Below are 19,392 nucleotides of genomic sequence, written 5' to 3' on the forward strand. Positions count from 1 at the left end.
AAATAAAGAACCAACTTTTGTTCTATTGATTTTCTCTATTGTATTTTTGTTTCCAATTTTAATGATTTCAACTGTAATATTTATTATTTCCTTCTTTCTGCTTGCTTTTTCTAGTTCTTTAAGGTGGAAAATTTTAGATTATTGATTTGGTACCTTTCTTCTTTTTCAGAACAACCACTTAATGCTATAAATTTCACTCTAAGTACTGCTTTAGCTGTGTACAACAAATATTAATGTTATACTGCCATTTTTGTTTAGTTCAAAATGTTCTCTAATGTCCCTTGAAACTTATTCTTTGATTCATGGAATATATAGAAGTATGTCATTTAATTTCCAAGTGCTGTGAGATTTACCAGTTATTGTTCCATTACTGATTTCCAGTGTGATTTCATTATGGTCAAAGAACACACTTTGTGTAATTTCAATTGTTTTGAAATCTGTTAAGGTTTGTTTTATGACTCTAGATATGTACTATCTTGGTGAATGTTTCATGTGCATTGAAAGAATCATATATTCTGCTGTTGTTGGGTGATATGATATATAAATGTCAAGCAGATTCGTTTAATTATATTCTTGAGTTCTTCTATATTTTTGCTGACTGCATTAGATCACCAGGACTGCCATAACAAATTGTCACAAATTTGGTGGCTTAAAACCAACATAAATTTATTCTCTCACAGTTATGGAGGCCAGAATTCTAAAATCAAGATGTCGACTGAGATGATTCCTTCTGGAGGCTCTGAGGGAGAGTATATTCCATGCCTCTCTCCTAGCTTCTGGTGGATGCTAGCAATCCACAGCATTCTTGGCCTATAGATGCATCACTGAAGTCTCTGCTATCATCTTCACATCACCTTCCCCTTGTGTGTCTTCTCCCTCTCTTCTTTTAAAAAGACACTTGTCATTGGCTTTAGGGTCTACCCTAATTCAGGATGATCGCATCTCAAGATCCTTAACTTAATTATATCCACAAAGAGTATTTTTCTAAATAGGTTAGATTCAGAGGTTTAATGTAGACATATCTTTTGGAAAGGAGGACCACGTTTCAACCCACTACACTGACTTTCTGTCTATTTGTTCTATCAATCACTGAGAGCAATGTAGAAGTCAACAACTATAATTTTGGATTTGTCTTTTTTTTCTTTCATTTGTATGTGCTTTTCTTAAAATATTTTGAAGCTGTCAGATGTATACAAATGTATGGTGGTTATAAATTTAGGATGAATTGACTCTTTTATCATTATGTAATGATCCTATTTACTTCTGGTAGCTTTTCTTTTTCTGAAATCTACTTTGTTATTAGTAAATCCATACAAGCATTATTTTGGTTAATATTTGCATGACATCTATTTCCATCATTTTACTTTTAGCCTATTTGTATTTAAAACAGGTGTATTACAGATAGCTTATAGTTGGTTCATTGTTTCTTTAATCCATCCTGACAGTCGTTGTCTTTAAATTGTTATATTTGGACTATTTATATTTAACATATTTATTGACATGTTTTGACTTAGGCCTGCCATTTTAATTTTTTCTCTTTGTTCTCTCTCTTTTTAATTTTTCTGTAACCATTCTGAAACACACCAAGAGTGCTCTGTTATCCATAACAAGCTTTGCCCTCAAGGGAAAGTATTTCACCGGAACTTAAATTACTTGGGTTTACCAAAGCCTAACCAACCTAGGGGAAGGAAAATACCCAAATCCAGCTCCTCTCTAGGCTTCTTATTTCATTTAAGGGGTGTGGTGGGGAGAGGGGGACAGGAAGTTAAGAAGCACTTGTGAAGGCCACAGCTTAGGGGCACAAGCTCACTAAAATAATGAGGCTAAATCATAGGACTATAGCATGCTCCCTCCCCCCTACACTTACCACATCAATAGGGATCCTATATAAAAGTAGGGGATGACAAATAAAAACACTGGAAGCTTCAGACCCTATTTGAAAAGGAGTCTCTAAGAAAACCCAGAGACAAAGTCTCTAGGGAAACAAAACCCAGGACTCTAGAGGAAGCTTTAGGCTCTGACACCAAATCTGTAGTAAACAGTAGATGCAGTCTAACTCCTATCCAGATAAACATAAAACCTCATACTAAAGGCCTATGTACCTCAGTTACCCAATATATCATGTCCAGCTTTCAGTGAAAAATTACAAAGCAGGACCTCCCTGGTGGCACAGTAGTTAAGAATTTGCCTGTCAGTGCAGGGGACACAGGTTCAATCCCTGGTCTGGGAAGATCCCACTTGCTACAGAGCAACTAAGCCCAGGCACCCCAATTACTGAGCCTACACTCTAGAGACTGCGAGCCACAACTATTGAGACTGTGAGCCACAACTACTGAAGCCTGTGTACTCTAGGGCCCATGTGCCACAAATACTGAGCCCTCATGTTGCAACTACTGAAGCCTGCACCTCTAGAGCCCATGCTCTACAACAAGAGAAGCCACCACACCGAGAAGCCTGTGCTCTGCAACAAAGAGGAGCCCCTGCTCAACACAACTAGAGAAAGCCCATGTGCAGCAACAAAGACCCAACACAGCCAAAAAAAAAAAATAAATGAAATTGTTAAAATGGTAAATTAAAAAAAAAATTACAAGACATGCAGAAAAAAGAAAAAAAAACAACAGTCTGAAGCAACAGTGTGGGCATCATAACCAGTCTCAGCTATGGTAGAGATTTTGGAATTATCAGACCAGGAATTATAACTATAATCAACATGCTAAGGGTTCTAGTGGGAAAAGTGAGCAACATACAGGAACAGATAGGTAAGGTAAGCAGAGATATGGAAACTCTAAGAAAGAATCAAAAGCAAATGCTAGAAATCAAAATCACTGTAAGAGAAACAAAGAATGCCTTTGATGAACTTGCTAGTAGACTGAACACAGCCAAGAAAAGTACAGTGAGCTTGAAAGTATGTTAGTAGAAACTTCCCAAACTGAAAAACAAAAATAAAAAGGAACAGAACACTTAAGAACTATGGAACAAATATAAAAAGAATAATATACACATAACGGAAACATCATAAGAAAAAGAAAGAGAAAAAGAACAGAAGAAACATTTGAAATAATAATGGCTGAAAATTATGCAAAATTAATAACAAACACCAAACCATAGACCCAAGAAACTCACAAAACACCACAGAGGATAAATAATTTTAAAAATCTACTCCTAAACATTCATCCCAAACTTTAGAAAATCAAAGACAAAGAGAAAAATCATGATAGAAGCCATAGGGAGAAAAAACATCTTACCTATTGAGGGAAAAGAATTAGGTATCTGTGTTTCTATTGTACAAAATTTATCCATATGTTAGATTACATGTCAAAAGGAAATTAAACTCAAAGGTGCAATTAAGGTTGCTAATCAGCTGACCTTAAAATAGGGACTACTGAATTATAATGAATTATCCAAGTGGGCCAAAGGTAACCACAAGAGTCCTCAAAAGTAAACAAGGGAGGCAGAAGAGGGAGAACCAGAGAGATGATGGTGTGAGAAGAACTTGGCCCAAAGTTGCTGGCTTTGAAGATGGAGGAGCCCAAGGAAGGCAGACAAGTTCTAGAAGCTAGAAAAGGCAAGGGGATGAACTCTCCCACAGAGTGTCCAAAAGGGTGTACACACTGCCAACACCTTGATTTTAGCCCAGTGAGATTCATTCTGGAATTCTGACCTCAAGAAACATAAGATAATCCTCAAGAAATGTAAGATAATACATTTGTGTCACGTAAGCCAGCAAGCTTGTGATAATTTGTCACAGCAGTAACAGAAAACTAATACAATTATAACTACCATTTTAAAGTTTTTGATAGTTTCAACACCTACATTATCTTAGGGTTGGTGACTTTGCTTATTCTCTTGCAAGTTGTAATTTTCCTGGTTCCTCATGTGCTGAATAGTTTTGGCTCATATCCTAGATATTTTAACTATTGTGCTATGAGATTCTGGGTCTTGTTTAAACCCTAAAGATAACGTTGATTTTTTTTTTTTGTAATCAGGCAAACAATCTAGTTAGGTTAAAGCCATAAGTTCCAACTCACATTTTTTTTTCCATTTCCTTCAATTTTATTTTAATTTTTATATTTTTTATTGGAGTATAATTGCTTTAAGATGTTGTATTAGTTTCTGCTGTACAACAAAGTGAATCAGTTATATTTATACATATATCCCTTTAGACCCTCCCTCTGGAGCCTCCCTCCTCTCTAGGTTGTCATAAAGCACCAAGCCAATCTCCCTATGGTATGCAGCAGCCTCCCACTAGCTATTTTACATTTGGTAGTGTATATATGTCAGTGCTACTCTCTCACTAGGTCACAGCCTACCTTTTTCCTCCATGTCCTCAAGTCCATTCTCTACTTCTGCATCTTTTTTCTTGCCCTGTCACTAGGTTCATCAGTACCATTTTTCTAGATTCCATATATGTGCGTTAGCATACGGTATTTGTTTTTCTCTTTCTGGCTTACTTCACTCTGTATAACAGACTCTAGATCCATCCACCTCACTACAAATAACTCAATTTCATTCCCTTTTATTGCTGACTAGTATTCCATTGTATATATGTGCCACATCTTCTTTATCCATTCATCTGCTGTTGGGTATTTAGGTTGATTCCACATCCTGGCTATTGTAAAAGTGCTGCAATGAACACTGTGGTACATGTATCTTTTTGAATTATGGTTTTCTCAGGGTATATGCCCAGAAGTGGGATTGCTGAGTCATATGGTAGTTCTATTTTTGGTTTTTTAAGGAACCTCCACACTGTTTTCGATAATGGCTGTACCAATTTACATTCCCACCAACAGTGCAGGAGGGTTCCCTTTTTTCCACACCCTCTCCAGCATTTATTGTTTCTAGATTTTTTGATTATGGCCATTCCGACTGGTGTGAGGTGATACCTCATAGTGGTTTTGATTTGCATTTCTCTAATAATTAGTGATGTTGAGCATCTTTTCATGTGATTCTTGGCCATCTGTATATCTTCTTTAGGGAAATGTCTATTTAGGTCTTCCCCCAATTTTTGGACTGGGTTGTTTGTTTTTTGATATTGAGCTGCATGAGCTGCTTGTATATTTTGGAGAGTAATCCTTTGTCTGTTGCTTCATTTGCAAATATTTTCTCCCATTCTGAGGGTCGTCTTTGCATTTTGTTTATGGTTTCCTTTGCTATGCAAAAGATTTTAAATTTCATTAGGTCCCATTTGTAGAGACATGGATGGACCTAGAGACTGTCATACAGAGTGAAGTGAGTCAGAAAGAGAAAAACAAATATCGTATATTAACACATATATGTGGACTATAGAAAAATGGTACAGACCAACCGGTTTGCAAGGCAGAAATAGAGACACAGGTGTAGAGAACAAACACATGGACACCAAGTGGGGAAAGTGGGGTGGGTTAGGGGGGAATGAATTGGGAGATTGGGATACCAAATTTTACACCTTAAATATATGCACTTTATTGTAAAATAAATAAATAAATAAATTTCATTAAGTCCCATCTGTTTATTTTTGTTTTTATTTCCATTACTCTAGGAGGTGGGTCAAAAAGGATCTTGCTGTGACTTATGTCATAAAGTGTTTTGCCTATGTTTTCCTCTAAGAGTTTTTTGGTGTCTGGCCTTACAATTAGGTCTTTAATCCATTTTGAGTTTATTTTTATATATGGTGTTAAGAAATGTTCTAATTTCATTCTTTTACATGTAGCTGTCCAGTTTTCTCAGCACCACTTATTGAAGAGGCTGTCTTTTACCTATTGTATATTGTTGCCTCCTTTGTCAAAGATAAACTGACCATATGTGCATGGCCAACCCACATTTTGTGGGCTCTAGTTTCAAGATCTGTTCAGTTCTCGAAGGTTTTGGCTGTACTATTTGAATCTGTCCCATGTATGTAACATCCAGTGGCCAGTCTGGGACCTGGGCAATGGTCCAGCCTGTAGTTCAATTCCCAAGGCCTTAGTGTGCTATTTAGGGTAAGAGTGACACATGCTAAACTCAGAGTTGAGCCCAGAAGTTCATCCACCACTTTATGGGATAACCCTTTTGAGCTTTGTCTTCTCTGTAATCTCCCCAAACCTTTCTCATTCTATGGCATCCCTACTTTTCCTCCTTCAGCCAGACAAATGGGGCAGGAAGAAATTTTCTCAGCCTGAGTGAGAAACCTAATGTGTTTCCTTAGAATTCCTATAGCACCTGAGATCAGGCAGGAACATTTGAATAAGATCTGATAAAGGCAAGCTAAGCACCATGTGAGGTTCTAAGCTCTTAAGGGAAATATGGTTTTGGTAAGATTTGGTGTGTAATGAGATTTTTAACTTGAACAGTAGTACAGCAATGAGAGAAAACAAACTTTTTAGACAATTGTAAATTCACGTGTAGTTGTCAGAAATAATAAAGAGACCTCATGTTCTCTTTACCCTGTTTCCACAATGATAACATGTTGTGGACTGTAGTAAAATATCACAACCAGCTTATTGACACTGAATATAGTCAAGATACAGAACATTTTCATCATCACAAGCCTCCTTCATGTAGCCCTTTTTAGCCACACTTACTTCCCTCCCATCCCCACCCCTCCTTAATCCATTAATCCCTGAAAACCATTTATTTGTTCTTCACCCTCCATTATTTTGAGAATATTATGTAATGGAATCACACAATATATGAACCATAAATATGAGCAAGGAAAAATGAATAATTTTGTCCCCAACCCTTAAAATGAGTCATATAAAGGATAAAGTATCTTTAAAACAGTAGTAGCAGGGCTAGGATCAGGATTCAATGCTCAATTTCTCTCACCCCAGTTGCCTCATTCTTTTAACAAACTGTTTCAAATATATTTATTTCAAATATGAATATTAGGGGCATATATATATTTCAAGTATATTTTAGAGATAAATATGTAGTAAATACATATAAATATTAAATATAAATATATAATTCAAATACATGTATATTTCATATATATAGACCCTAATACATATGGTATTTTTCAGAAGACTAAGATCTTTTGTTCTCCATGATATGTTTGACCAAATATCACCAATTACTACATAATTCTCCTCTTGTCCATCATTTGCTAGTCATTGGTACCTTCTACTCATTGACTGAAAATTTTGAAGAAATTGGCTTAGAGTCTTCATCATTAAAAATCTTGATATCCTCCAAGTGGACCTCAATGTCCAGGAGGCAACTCCTCCAATACCTAAATTTTTTGTACCTTAACCTCAGCTTTAGAAATCTAAAAAAGTAGTCCAATGGCAATTCGACTTTCTGCCACCCTGCCTTACTTAATTGTATCACACCGTTTTTTTTTACTTCCTATTTATTTTTGTTAATGTCTTTCCATAAGAATTTAAATGTATATTTCCTCCAAGCTCACCTCTGGCAGCTAAACGACCTTTTCATAGGAACAAGAGCCTGAAATGTGGTATTCTCCCAGAGAAGTGTGCTCTAACCAATTGGCTCTGTGCTTTGAGGCCACTCTGGTTTGGTGTGTGCAAAAAGTCTGAGCACTATCCATCAGGGAGGTTTTGTTATGATCCCTGCTCCTTTTTTATTTGCATGCTAATGCAACTTACCTCAAATTAAATTTAATTCAACACCAAGAATTTGCTGTGTGCAAGAAACTGTTCTGAGTGCTATGGAGATGTGAAAAGCAAGACTCCTGTCCTCAAGGAGTTTACAGTCCAGCAATTCTTCTTCTTTTTTTTTTTTTTAAATTAATTACTTTGGAAGAGAACAAGATGGTGGTGAAGTAGAGGGATGTGGAATGCATCCCTCTCCACAGATGCATTGGGAATGCACCAAAAGATGCAATAATTCCCACAGAGAACAAACTGAACACCAGCAGATGACCTCAGACACCAGAAAGGACCGCAAGCATCCTGACATAACCGTTAGGGAGGCATCTACGATGGCTCAAAGAGGGTGAAGCAGCGGAGCTGTGGCAGATGGGAGGGAGTGAGAAATATATGGAGGATCCGCACCACAGCTCAGCGCTCTCGGACTGAGACATTGATTCACAGCTGAACAGTGGGTCCGGAAGCAGGAGTGTGGGAACCGGAGAGCTGATTCAGAGTGAGAAACATTGTTGACAGAAAGGTGATGGACCAAGAGGACAGGAGGGAAGAGGTCAGCGTCGACGAGTGCCTGCCCCTGAGAGCTGCCCGGCCATGATGGAGGCTGGATGCTGCAGGCTCACGGGCGGGGGGGGGGGAGGAGCCACAGGCATAGCCTCTCTCTCTCTTCCTGGGCCTCTGCAACAGGCAGTGGAGAGACACACTGTGGGCCACCTAAGGTGCTCAGGGATAACAAGCACCCTCAGGCACTCAGGCGGGGCTGGATTAAAACCACTTGGAACTCCAGCAGCAGGGAGGCTGCCAGGAAAAAAACAAACAAACAAAAAAAAAACAGAGAGAGGCCCAACTCTAAGACTTTCTGTTTACACTTGAGCCACTGGCATCCCTCTGCAACAGGCACCTCCAAGCCCGACTGAAACAACAGTGTGCCATTGCTCACTCACTCCCAGGGAAAGGAGCCACTATTGTACCCTCTCCCTCCCCACACACCGACACTTACAGACAAACAATAAAGGAAGCTCTGCTGGTCACAGAATAATGCAAAAAAAACCCAAGGCGAGTAGAAGGATACTTACAGCTGAAACTCTAAGGAAACAGAAATAGTAGTATCAATCCTATTGAACTGGTCCATTCTGGGATCAGTTCTGGATTTCTTTTTCCTTTATTAATTACGATCTTAGTCCTAAGGGATCTACAAGTTTTATAACATTTTTTTTAATTCTATTTTTTATTCTATTTTTATTTTTGTGCCTTTTATATACTTCTATTTCTAGCTAACTTTTTGGTAGTATGGACAATATTCTCTCGTACTTTCCTTTCATCCCTATCTTTTATACATTTCTATTCCTTTCTTTTTATTTGCAGATTTCCAATCACACTACGCTCTTCTGTGCCCCTTTCTTCCATCCATTTTTAGTTTATTTTATCTTAACATACTTATAAGCAACACTATCGATCTGCTCAGACACCTTGAGTTATTCTCCAGATGACACAACCCCTTGGTATTTAATATTAGGTTTTTGTCTTTATCTTAGTTCTTAGTACAATTGTCTAATTTCATTCTGAGAATCTCCAATCTGTCTGGTGGTACTCTAGCTCTTTTTTACATTTGATCCTAGCTTACAAAATCTCCCTGGATTAGTGTTTGCATGTGTAAAGTGTTATTTGCTTGCTTGTTTGTTTTTGCTTTTGTTTCTGATTTGTTCTGTTTCAGTTGTCAATTTCTGTTGGGTTTCTCTTTGAATATCTGATAGCATACTGAGGTTCTGACAGGTCTTTGCAGAGCCTTATGTCCTAATGGATTCAGTAATTGTGTGTCTTATACATGTATGTGTTTCCTAGACTTAGTACTTGTTTAACCCAACACTTGGACATTAGTCTGAGGCTTGGACAGTCTTCTATAAACACCTCTATCGCCAGGACAAGCAACCCCAAAAGTTTGGACAACCATGAGGAAACAAAGAAACACCATGCAGGCAAAGGAGCAGGAAAAAAACCCACAAGACCAAATAAATGAGGAGGAAATAGGAAAAATGCCTGAAAAAGAATTCAGAGTAATTATAGTAAAAATGATACAAAATCTTGATAACAAAATAGAGAAAGTACAAGAAACAGTTCATAAGAACTCAGAAAAACAAACAGCAATGGATAACAAAAGAACTGAAATTAAAAATACTCTAGATGCTATAACCAGCAGAATGACTGAGGCAGAAAAACGAATAAGTGAGTTGGAAGATAGAATGGGGGAAATAACTGCCACAGAGTAGGAAAAAGAAAAAAGAATAAAAAGAATAGAAGACAGTCTCAGAGACCTCAGTGATAACATTAAGTGTACCAACATTCGAATTATAGGCATCCCAGAAGAAGAAGAAAACAAGAAAGGGTCTGAGAAAATATTGGAAGAGGTTATAGTGGAAAACTTCCCCACCATGGGAAAGGAAATAATGAACCAAATCCAAGAAGCACAGAGAGTCCCATACAGAATAAACCCAAGGAGAAGTACACCAAGACACATATTAATCAAACTAATGACAATTAAACACAAAGAAAAAATATTAAAAGCAGGAAGGGAAAAGCAACAAATAACATATAAGGGAAAACCCATGAGGATAACAGCTGACCTCTCTACAGAAACTCTGCAGGCCAGAAGGGAATGGCAGGATATACTGAAAGTCCTGAAAGAGAGAAACCTACAGCCAAGAATACTCTACCCAGCAAGAATCTCATTCAGATTTGACGGAGAAATCCAAAGCTTTCCAGACAAGCAAAAGTGAAGAGAATTCAGCACCACCAAACCAGCCTTACAACAAGTGCTAAAGGAACTTCTCTAAGTAGGAAACACAAGAAAAGGAAAACACCTACAAATACAAACCCAAAACAATTCAGAAAATGGTAATTGGAACACACATGTCAATAATTCCCTTAAGTGTAAATGGATTAAATGCTCCAACCAAAAGACACAGACTGGCTGAATGGATACAAAAACAAGACCCATACATATGCTGCCTACAAGAAACCCACTTCAGACCAAGGGATACATATAGACTGAAAGTAAAGGGATGGAAAAAGATATTCCATGCAAATGGAAGTCAAAGGAAAGCTGGAGTAGCAATACTCATATCAGACAAATTAGACTTTAAAATAAAGACTATTACAAGAGACAAGGAAGGACACTACATAATGATCAAGGGATCCATCCAAGAAGAACATATCCCAATGGTAAACATCTATGCCCCCAACATAGGAGCACCTCAATACATAAGGCAAATGCTAAGAGCTGTAAAAGGGGACATCGACAGTAACACAATAATAGTGGGAGACTTGAACACCCCACTTATATCAATGGACAGATCATCCAAGCAGTAAATAAATAAAGACACACAAGCTTTAAATGACACATTAGACCATCTCAACTTAATTGATATTTATGGGGCATTCCACACAAAAACTACAGAATACTCTTTCTTCTCAAGTGCACACAGAACATTTTCCAGGATAGATCACATCTTGGGTCACAAATCACACCTCGGCAAATTCAAGAAAATTGAAATCATATCAAGCGTCTTCTCAGACCACAATGCCATGAGACTAGATATCAATTACAGGAAAAGAACTGCAAAAAATACAAACACGTGGAGGCTAAACAATTCACTCTTAAACAACCAAGGAATCACTACAGAAATCAAAGAGGAAATCAAAAAATATCTAGAAACAAACGACAAGGAAAACACAACAACCCAAAACCTATGGGACGCAGCAAAAGCAGTTCTAAGAGGGAAGTTTTTAGCAATACATTCCTACCTTAAGAAACAAGAAAATTATCGAATAAACAACCTAACCTTACACCTAAAACAATCAGAAAAAGAAGAACAAAGAAACCCCAAAGTGAGCAGAAGGAAAGAAATCATAAAGATCAGAGCAGAAATAAATGAAAAAGAAAGGAAGGAAGCCATAGCAAAAATAAATAAAACTAAAAGTTGGTTCTTTGAGAAGATTAACAAATTTGATAAACCATTAGCCAGACTCATCAAGAAAAAAAGGGAGAAGATGCAAATCAACAGAATTAGGAACGAAAAAGGAGAAGTAACAAAGGACACCACAGAAATACAAAAGATCATGAGAGACTACTACAAGCAACTATATGCCAATAAATTGGATTACCTGGAAGAAATGGATACATTCTTAGAAAAATACAATCTTCCAAGACTGAACCAGGAAGAAATAGAAACTATGAACAGACCAATCACAAGTATGGAAATTGAGAATATGATAAAAAAATCTCCCAAAAAACAAAAGCCCAGGACCAGATGGATTCATGGGCGAATTCTATCAAGCATTTAGGGAGGAGCTAACACCTATCCTTCTCAAACTCTTCCAAAATATTGCAGAAGGAGGAACACTCCCAAACTCATTCTACGAGACCACCATCACCCTGATACCAAAACCAGAAAAAGATGTCACAGAAAAAGAACATTACAGACCAATATCACTGATGAAATATAGATGCAAAAATCCTCAACAAAATACTAGCTAACAGACTCCAACAGCACATTAAAAAAATCATACACCATGATCAAGTTGGGTTTATCCCTGGGATGCAAAGATTCTTCAATATACGCAAATCAATCAACGTGATACATCATATCAACAAAATGAAGGATAAAAACCATATGATCATCTCAATAGATGCAGAAAAAGCTTATGACAAAATTTAACATCCATTTATGATAAAAGCTCTCCAGCAAATGGGCATAGAAGGAAATTACCTCAACATAATAAAAGCCATATATGAGAAACCAAAAGCCAACATCGTTCTCAATGGGGAAAAACTGAAACAATTCCCTCTTAGAACAGGAACAAGACAAGGGTGTCCACTCTCACCATTATTATTCAACATAGTTTTGGAAGTTTTAGCCACAGCAATCAGGGAAGAAAAAGAAATAAAAGGAATACAAATTTGAAAAGAAGAAGTAAAATTGTCACTTTGCAGATGACATGATATTTTACATAGAAAACCCTAAAGACTCTACCAGAAAACTGCTTGCACTAATTGGTGAACTTAGTAAAGTAGCAGGATACAAAAGTAATGCACAGAAATCTCTTGCATTCCTATACACTAACAATGGAAGAGCAGAAAGAGAAATTAAGGAAACTCTCCCATTTACCATTGCAACAAAAAGAATAAAATACCTAGGAATAAACCTGCCTAAGGAGACAAAAGATCTGTATGCAGAAAACTTTAAGACATTGATGAAAGAAATCAAAGAGGACACAAACAGATGGAGGGACATACCATGTTCCTGGATTGGAAGAATCAACATAGTGAAAATGACTGTACTACCCAAAGCAATTTACAGATTCAGTGCAATCCTGATCAAATTACCAATGGCATTTTTCACAGAACTAGAGCAAGAAATCTCACGATTTGTATGGAAACGCAAAAGACCCCGAATAGCCAAAGCAAACTTGAGAAGGAAAAATGGAGTTGGTGGAATCAGGCTTCCTGACTTCAAACTATACTACAAGGCCATCGTGATCAAGACAGTATGGTACTGGCACAAAAAGAGAAAGGAAGATCAATGGAATAGAATAGAGAACTCAGAGGTAAGCCCAAACACACATGGGCACCTTATCTTTGACAAAGGAGGCATGAATATACAATGGAAAAAAGACAGCCTCTTCAACAAGTGGTGCTGGGAAAATTGGACAGCAACATGGAAAAGAATGAAATTAGAACACTTCCTAACACCATACACACAAAAAAACTCCAAATGGATGAAAGACCTACATGTAAGGCCAGACACTATAAAACTCGTCGAGGAAAACATAGGCAGAACACTCTATGACATCCATCAAAGCAAGATCCTTTTTGGCCCACATCCTAGAATCATGGAAATAAAATCCAGAATAAACAAATGGGATCTCATGAAACTTAAAAGCTTTTGCACAGGGAAAGAAACCATAAACAAGACTAGAAGGCAACCCTCAGAATGGGAAAAAATAGTTGCCTATGAAACAACGGACAAAGGATTAACCTCCAAAATATACAAGCAGCTCATGAAGCTTAATACCAAAAAAGCAAATAACCCAATCCACAAATGGGCAGAAGACCTAAATAGACATTTCTCCAAAGAAGACATACAGATGGCCAACAAACAGATGAAATGATGCTCAACATCACTAATCATCAGAGAAATGCAAGTCAAAGCCACAGTGAGGTATCACCGCACACCGATCAGAATGGCCATCATCACAAAATCTGGAAACAACAAATGTTGGAGCGAGTGTGAAGAAAAGGGAACTCTCCTGCACTGTTGGTGGAAATGTAAGTCGGTACAGTCACTATGGAAAACCATTTGGAGGTTCCTTAAAAAACTACAAATAGAACTACCATATGATCCAGTAATCCCACTACTGGGCATATACCCAAAGAAAACCATAATCCCAAAAGAAACTGTACCATAATGTTTATTGCAGCACTATTTACAATAGCCAGGACATGGAAGCAACATAAATGCCCATCAACAAATGAATGGATAAAGAAGATGTGACATATATATACAATGGAATATTACTCAGCTATAAAAAGGGTTGAGATGGAGCTATATGTAATGAGGTGGATAGGCCTAGAGTCTGTCATACAGAGTGAAGTAAGTCAGAAAGAGAAAGACAAATATTGTATGCTAACTCACATATACGGAATCTAAAAATGGTACTGATGAACTCAGTGACAAGACAAGAACAAGGACACAGATACATAGAATGGACTGGAGAATTCAAGTTTTGGAGGGGCGAGGGGTGAAGGGGAAGCTGAGACGAAGGGAGAGAGTAGCATAGACATATATATACTACCAAGTGTAAAATAGATAGCTAGTGGGAAGTTGCTGTATAACAAAGGGAGTTCAACTCGAGGATGGATGTTGCCTTAGAGGACTAGGGCGAGGAGGCTGGGGGGGAGTCGAGGGAGGGAGGGAATATGGGGATATGTGTATAAAAACAGATGATTGAACTTGGTGTACCTCCAAAAAATAATAAATAAATAAAATTTTAAAAAATGAAAAAAAAAGAATATAAATGTATTCACCTTTCTCCATTTTAAAAAGAGAAAAACTGCTATACTAACTTTTGCTCATTCCCTAACGCTACCCAGTTAAACTTCTCAGGATTTCTCATCAATCACGTTCTCTCCTACCACTCACTTCGCAGACCAGTGCATTTTTGTTCCTCAGGGCAGCATCATTAACAACTTTTTTAAATTTTTATTTGTTTTTTAAATTTTTTTTAAGGGTATAGTTGATTAACAATGTTGTGTTAGTTTCAGGTGTACAGCAAAGTGAATCTGTTATACATATACATATATCCACTCTTTCTTAGATTCTTTTCCCATATAGGCCATTACAGAGTGTTGAGTAGAGTCTCCTGTGCTATACAGTAGGTCCTTTTCTGTTCACTCTGTAGCTCACCCAAGGAATTGTCACAGATGCATGGCATTTTTATTTTAGAAATATAATCTCAGACTCTTGAACACAAAGATGATGTCCCATATTTCTGTATCCCTAATACCTAGTTCAGCCCTGACACACAATCTATACCCAACAGACGTTTGTTGAATGAATGATTAGAGCAGGCTAAGACTGGAGGCAGGGAAATTAATTAGAGGACTATTTCAACACCATAGATGAGAAATAACAGAGGACTGCACTAAAGCAAGACTCTGGGAATGGAGATCAAAGGATAGATTTGAGAGAGATTTAGGAGGCAGAATTTATGAGATTAGTGGTTGACTGCTTGTGGAGAGAGTTTTGGCTTGGTTGACTAATGGGCTGTGGCAACATAGGAGAGATAGAAGAAAGAGCAGAGAATTTGTTTCTGTATGATTCTGTTTTGCCAGGGAAGGTGGTGAGGAGGAGGATAAACTGTGCTTTTCTTTGTGTTGGTAACACTAGTGAAACTGAGGTAGAGAAAACCAATGAATATATTCAAGAGAAAAACAAATAAAGTATGATAATACATATATATGGAATTTAGAGAAATGATACTGATGAACCTAGTGGCAGGGCAGGAATAGAGATGCAGATGTATAGAATAGACTTGAGGACTCAGGGAGGGAAGGGGAAGCTGGGACGAAGTGAGAGAGTAGCGTTGACATGTACACATTACCAAGTGTAAAATGAGAGCTAGTGGGAAGCTGCTGCAGAGCACAGGGGGATCAGTTCGATGCTTGGTGACAACCTAGAGGGGTGGGTTAGGGAGGGTGGGAGGGAGGCTCAAGAGGGAAGGGATGTGGGGATATATGTATACATATAGCTGATTCACTTTGTTGCACAGAAGAAACTAATACAACATTTGTAAAGCAATTACACTCCAATAAAGATGAAAAAGATAAAAGAGTGGGACACAGAAGAGATCTCAACTCTGGAAATACATATGCGGCGATTCTCAAACTTCAGAGGGCATAAGAATCAGCTGGGGGACTTGTTAAAACTTTATCATTTTATTTATTTTTTTATTGAGGTATAGTTGATTTACAATGTTGTGTTAGTTTCTGGTGTATAGCAAAGTGATTCAGTTACATATATATTCTTTTTCAGATTCTTTTCCATTATAGATTATTACAAGATATTGAATATAGTTCCCTATGCTGTGCAGTAGGACCTGCTGTTTATCTTTTTTTTTTTTTTTTTTTTTTGGCTATGCTGCACAGCATGCTAGATCCCCCATCAGGAATCAAACCCGTGCCCCCTGCAGTGGAGGTATACAGTCTTAATCACTGGACCGCCAGGGAAGTCCCTCTATTTTATATATAGTAGTGTGTATCTGTTAATCCCAAACTCCTAATTTGCCCCTCTCCCCCACCCTACTTTCCCCTTTGGTTACCATAAGATTGTTTTCTATGTCTGTGAGTCTACTTCTGTTTTGTAAATAACTTCCTTTGTATTTTTTTTTAGATTCCATAATAAGTGATATCATATAATATTTGTCTTTCACTTGCTGAAATGAACTTAGTATGATAAACTCTAGGTCCATCCATGTTGCTGCAAATGGCATTATTTCATTCTTTTTTATGGCTAATAGTCCATTGTATATATGTACCACATCTTCTTTATCCATTCATCTGTGGATGGACACTTAGGTTGCTTCCATGTCTTGGCTATTGTAAATAGAGGAGCTATGAACACTGCAGTGTATGTATCTTTTCTGATTAGAGTTTTCAAAACTTCATCATTTTAGGCTCAATTCCAGAGATTTCTTTTTAGTAGCTCTGGAGTAGGGCTCAAGAATCTGCATTTTACACACACATAAAAAACAGGTGCTCCCGTGCAGAGAGTGTCCAGACCTCACTATAAGAAACACTAATATTGGTGGTGGATGGGATCTGAGCATATGAATTAAAGGGTACAAGCATGAACGAGAAAAGGATTGATGGAAGAAATCTAGAAAATGCATATTTACAGAGAGGACTCACAGAGAGAAAGCTTCTGAGCTGTGGCTTGAGAGCTCTACCATTTACCAGTTCACATCACTGTCTGAATATCCTAAATTTGTTGTCCTTCTTGTTTGGAGCTGAGGGTTTGTATTAGACAAAAATGAAACAGATACTTTGAAAAGAAGTTGGGTTCAAATTTAGAAGAAGCTTCAATTTTTAACTAAGGAGTTGATCTCCTTAGCACGGCCATCTGTGAAAGCCACTGGAGAACGTTTTTGATCAGGACAAGATGATGAAAGCAGAATTTTTGAAAGATTGGATTTGTACTAAATGGTTGAGAAGAGGAGAAAGTAAAGCAAAATCAGTTTTTAAAAAAGGCTGCAGAAAGCGAAAATGAGAACTAAACTATATAAAAATAATAAAATAAAATAAAACCCTGTGAAAAAGGCAGAGGCTGACACAGAGATTTAATTGGATTGGAGGCTCAGAGGCCAAGGTCAGATTGAATGTTTAGGTGGGATGGTTAGCAGTGCCAAACACTAAAGTGATGGCTTTAAATCCACCTGCCACTAAAAAAAATAATAATAGAATATATAGTGTCAAAGGAATTGCTGCTGAAAGAAGGACCCTCTCATTCACATCTATTGCTAAGATGACATGATTTTAAGTTTTAATTCTTGCATTGATCACAGTGAGCATTCAAAGTCACTGTGACCTTTCCTGAAATTCTGAAAAAGGAAAAAATTCCTACCTTTGTGTGATCTTTGGTAGAGAAGTAAATGATCCAGAAAACTAAGACAAACATCAACAGCAGCAGTAATTTATGAGCTATGGCTTTTGGAAACAAAGCAAGGATCCTGTAAGAGCGGACAGAAGAAATAATCACATGTTAAATCAAATGAATGTAACATTGCTCTGTATACCTAGGTTCCTTCTTGGTACTTTTCCAGAATAGAGTTATGTTCTATACAGGGCTGCTCTCTTCTGGGTTTCCAGGAAGTTTCATCACATGTTCTGTTAGAAATCAGAAACAACTGTCCTCCCTAGATCAGGGAGCTAAACTGGGTGAGGCAGGAAAGAACTCCTGGTTCCTGACTCTCTTTTGTTTGGAGTCACATCAGGGCTCTGAGCCTTTTCTCTCATCAAGGGCTCAGAGGGCGTAGCAAGCTTTTAGCAACTGTTTACCCTAAGACACATTTTTTTTCTTGTGCCCTCTAATGAATTCTGGCCTCTAAATCTCTCAGATACACACAGACACGTGCACACATGCACACACATGCATTATCTGGTATCCACTCTCCCTGGTCTTACCTGCTTCTGGTCGCTTCCTTCTAAATCTCCCCTTTGTTTTCTTAGGCAGCTTGTTTCCACCTCAGGTTTTTAATCACCTTATGCTAAAGTAGTTGAGAAACACTGCCATAAAGGGCAAGAGTGTATTCTCTAGAGAAGGTCATTATTGAGTGGCCAGAATTTTAGTTTTAGTTTTGCAAATCCGGAATCCCAAAAGTATGTGGCAAAGAGCTAAATTATAGCAGTGTTTCCCAAACTTCTTTTGCCTGGGACCTACAGTAAGAACATCATATCAAATCTCACCTCAGGGCACGCACACACACACACACACACACACACACACACACACACACACACACACACACACACCCCACAAGTTTTACAAAACAATCCTTATCCTTACTGCAGGCAATGTACTGTGATATTTTCTAGTTATTCTATTTTACTCTATGCTACTCTATTTCATTTTTAAAGTATTTTTCATGCCCAAATAAGATAATTTGCCTATCCCCTAAAGGCTTGCATTGCACCACTTGAAAAACACTGAGTAGTCTATGATCCCCCTATCCCCCCCACCCCCGTGTCTGCCATTAAGCCTGCAAATAAGAGCTGGACGATACCTGTGGATGAATAACTCCTCCATCATATTCTCTCATGGGAATTACAGCCATCTGGAGTTTCTTTAGATAAAGCAATCTTTGCATATACTTCAGGACTGGAGTTTCCCTATAAGCTTCATTGATCAAAAGCTGAAATACCATTTGTGGCCAGAGTGTACCAGGTAGGATCACAGTCCTCCCTTGCGATGACCTGACCCTGCTTACTCCACAGAGCCAGAGAAAGAAGCCAGGAGGGAGTTCGCTTTAGAGAGCGGACATACCTAATCCCAGCCCAGAGTCGCCTTTGGTCGAGGTCTTACATATTTACCTAGCTACGTATTTATATAGAGGATTTCCCTTGCTCATGTCCTTGTTTCACTGTCACGTGGAATTAGTCACTTCCATGGTAGCAGACGTATCTGAAAAGCTGGAAAGAAGGAAAACAGAAGCCCTCGTCCATGGTTCTTGGATGACTGAGACTTGATATGGCTGGTTCTTTTCAGTATTTGGA

General features: G+C 37.9%; 1 protein-coding gene across 1 annotated transcript in view; it reads right to left on the reverse strand.

Moving 5' to 3' along the window:
- NXPE2 (neurexophilin and PC-esterase domain family member 2) overlaps window positions 1–18,928 on the reverse strand; it is a 39,655-nt gene extending 20,727 nt beyond the window's left edge. The window contains exons 1-2 of the mRNA XM_057749776.1: window positions 18,903–18,928; window positions 17,744–17,849 (exon numbers count right to left, since the gene is read on the reverse strand). Coding sequence (XP_057605759.1) covers window positions 17,744–17,849; window positions 18,903–18,928 — 132 coding nt within the window. The remainder of the gene's footprint in view (window positions 1–17,743; window positions 17,850–18,902) is intronic.
- Between the last annotated feature and the right edge of the window lie 464 nt (window positions 18,929–19,392).

Source organism: Hippopotamus amphibius, chromosome 9, assembly GCF_030028045.1.
Source record: "Hippopotamus amphibius kiboko isolate mHipAmp2 chromosome 9, mHipAmp2.hap2, whole genome shotgun sequence".
In the NCBI taxonomy this organism is placed as follows: Eukaryota; Metazoa; Chordata; class Mammalia; order Artiodactyla; family Hippopotamidae; genus Hippopotamus; species Hippopotamus amphibius.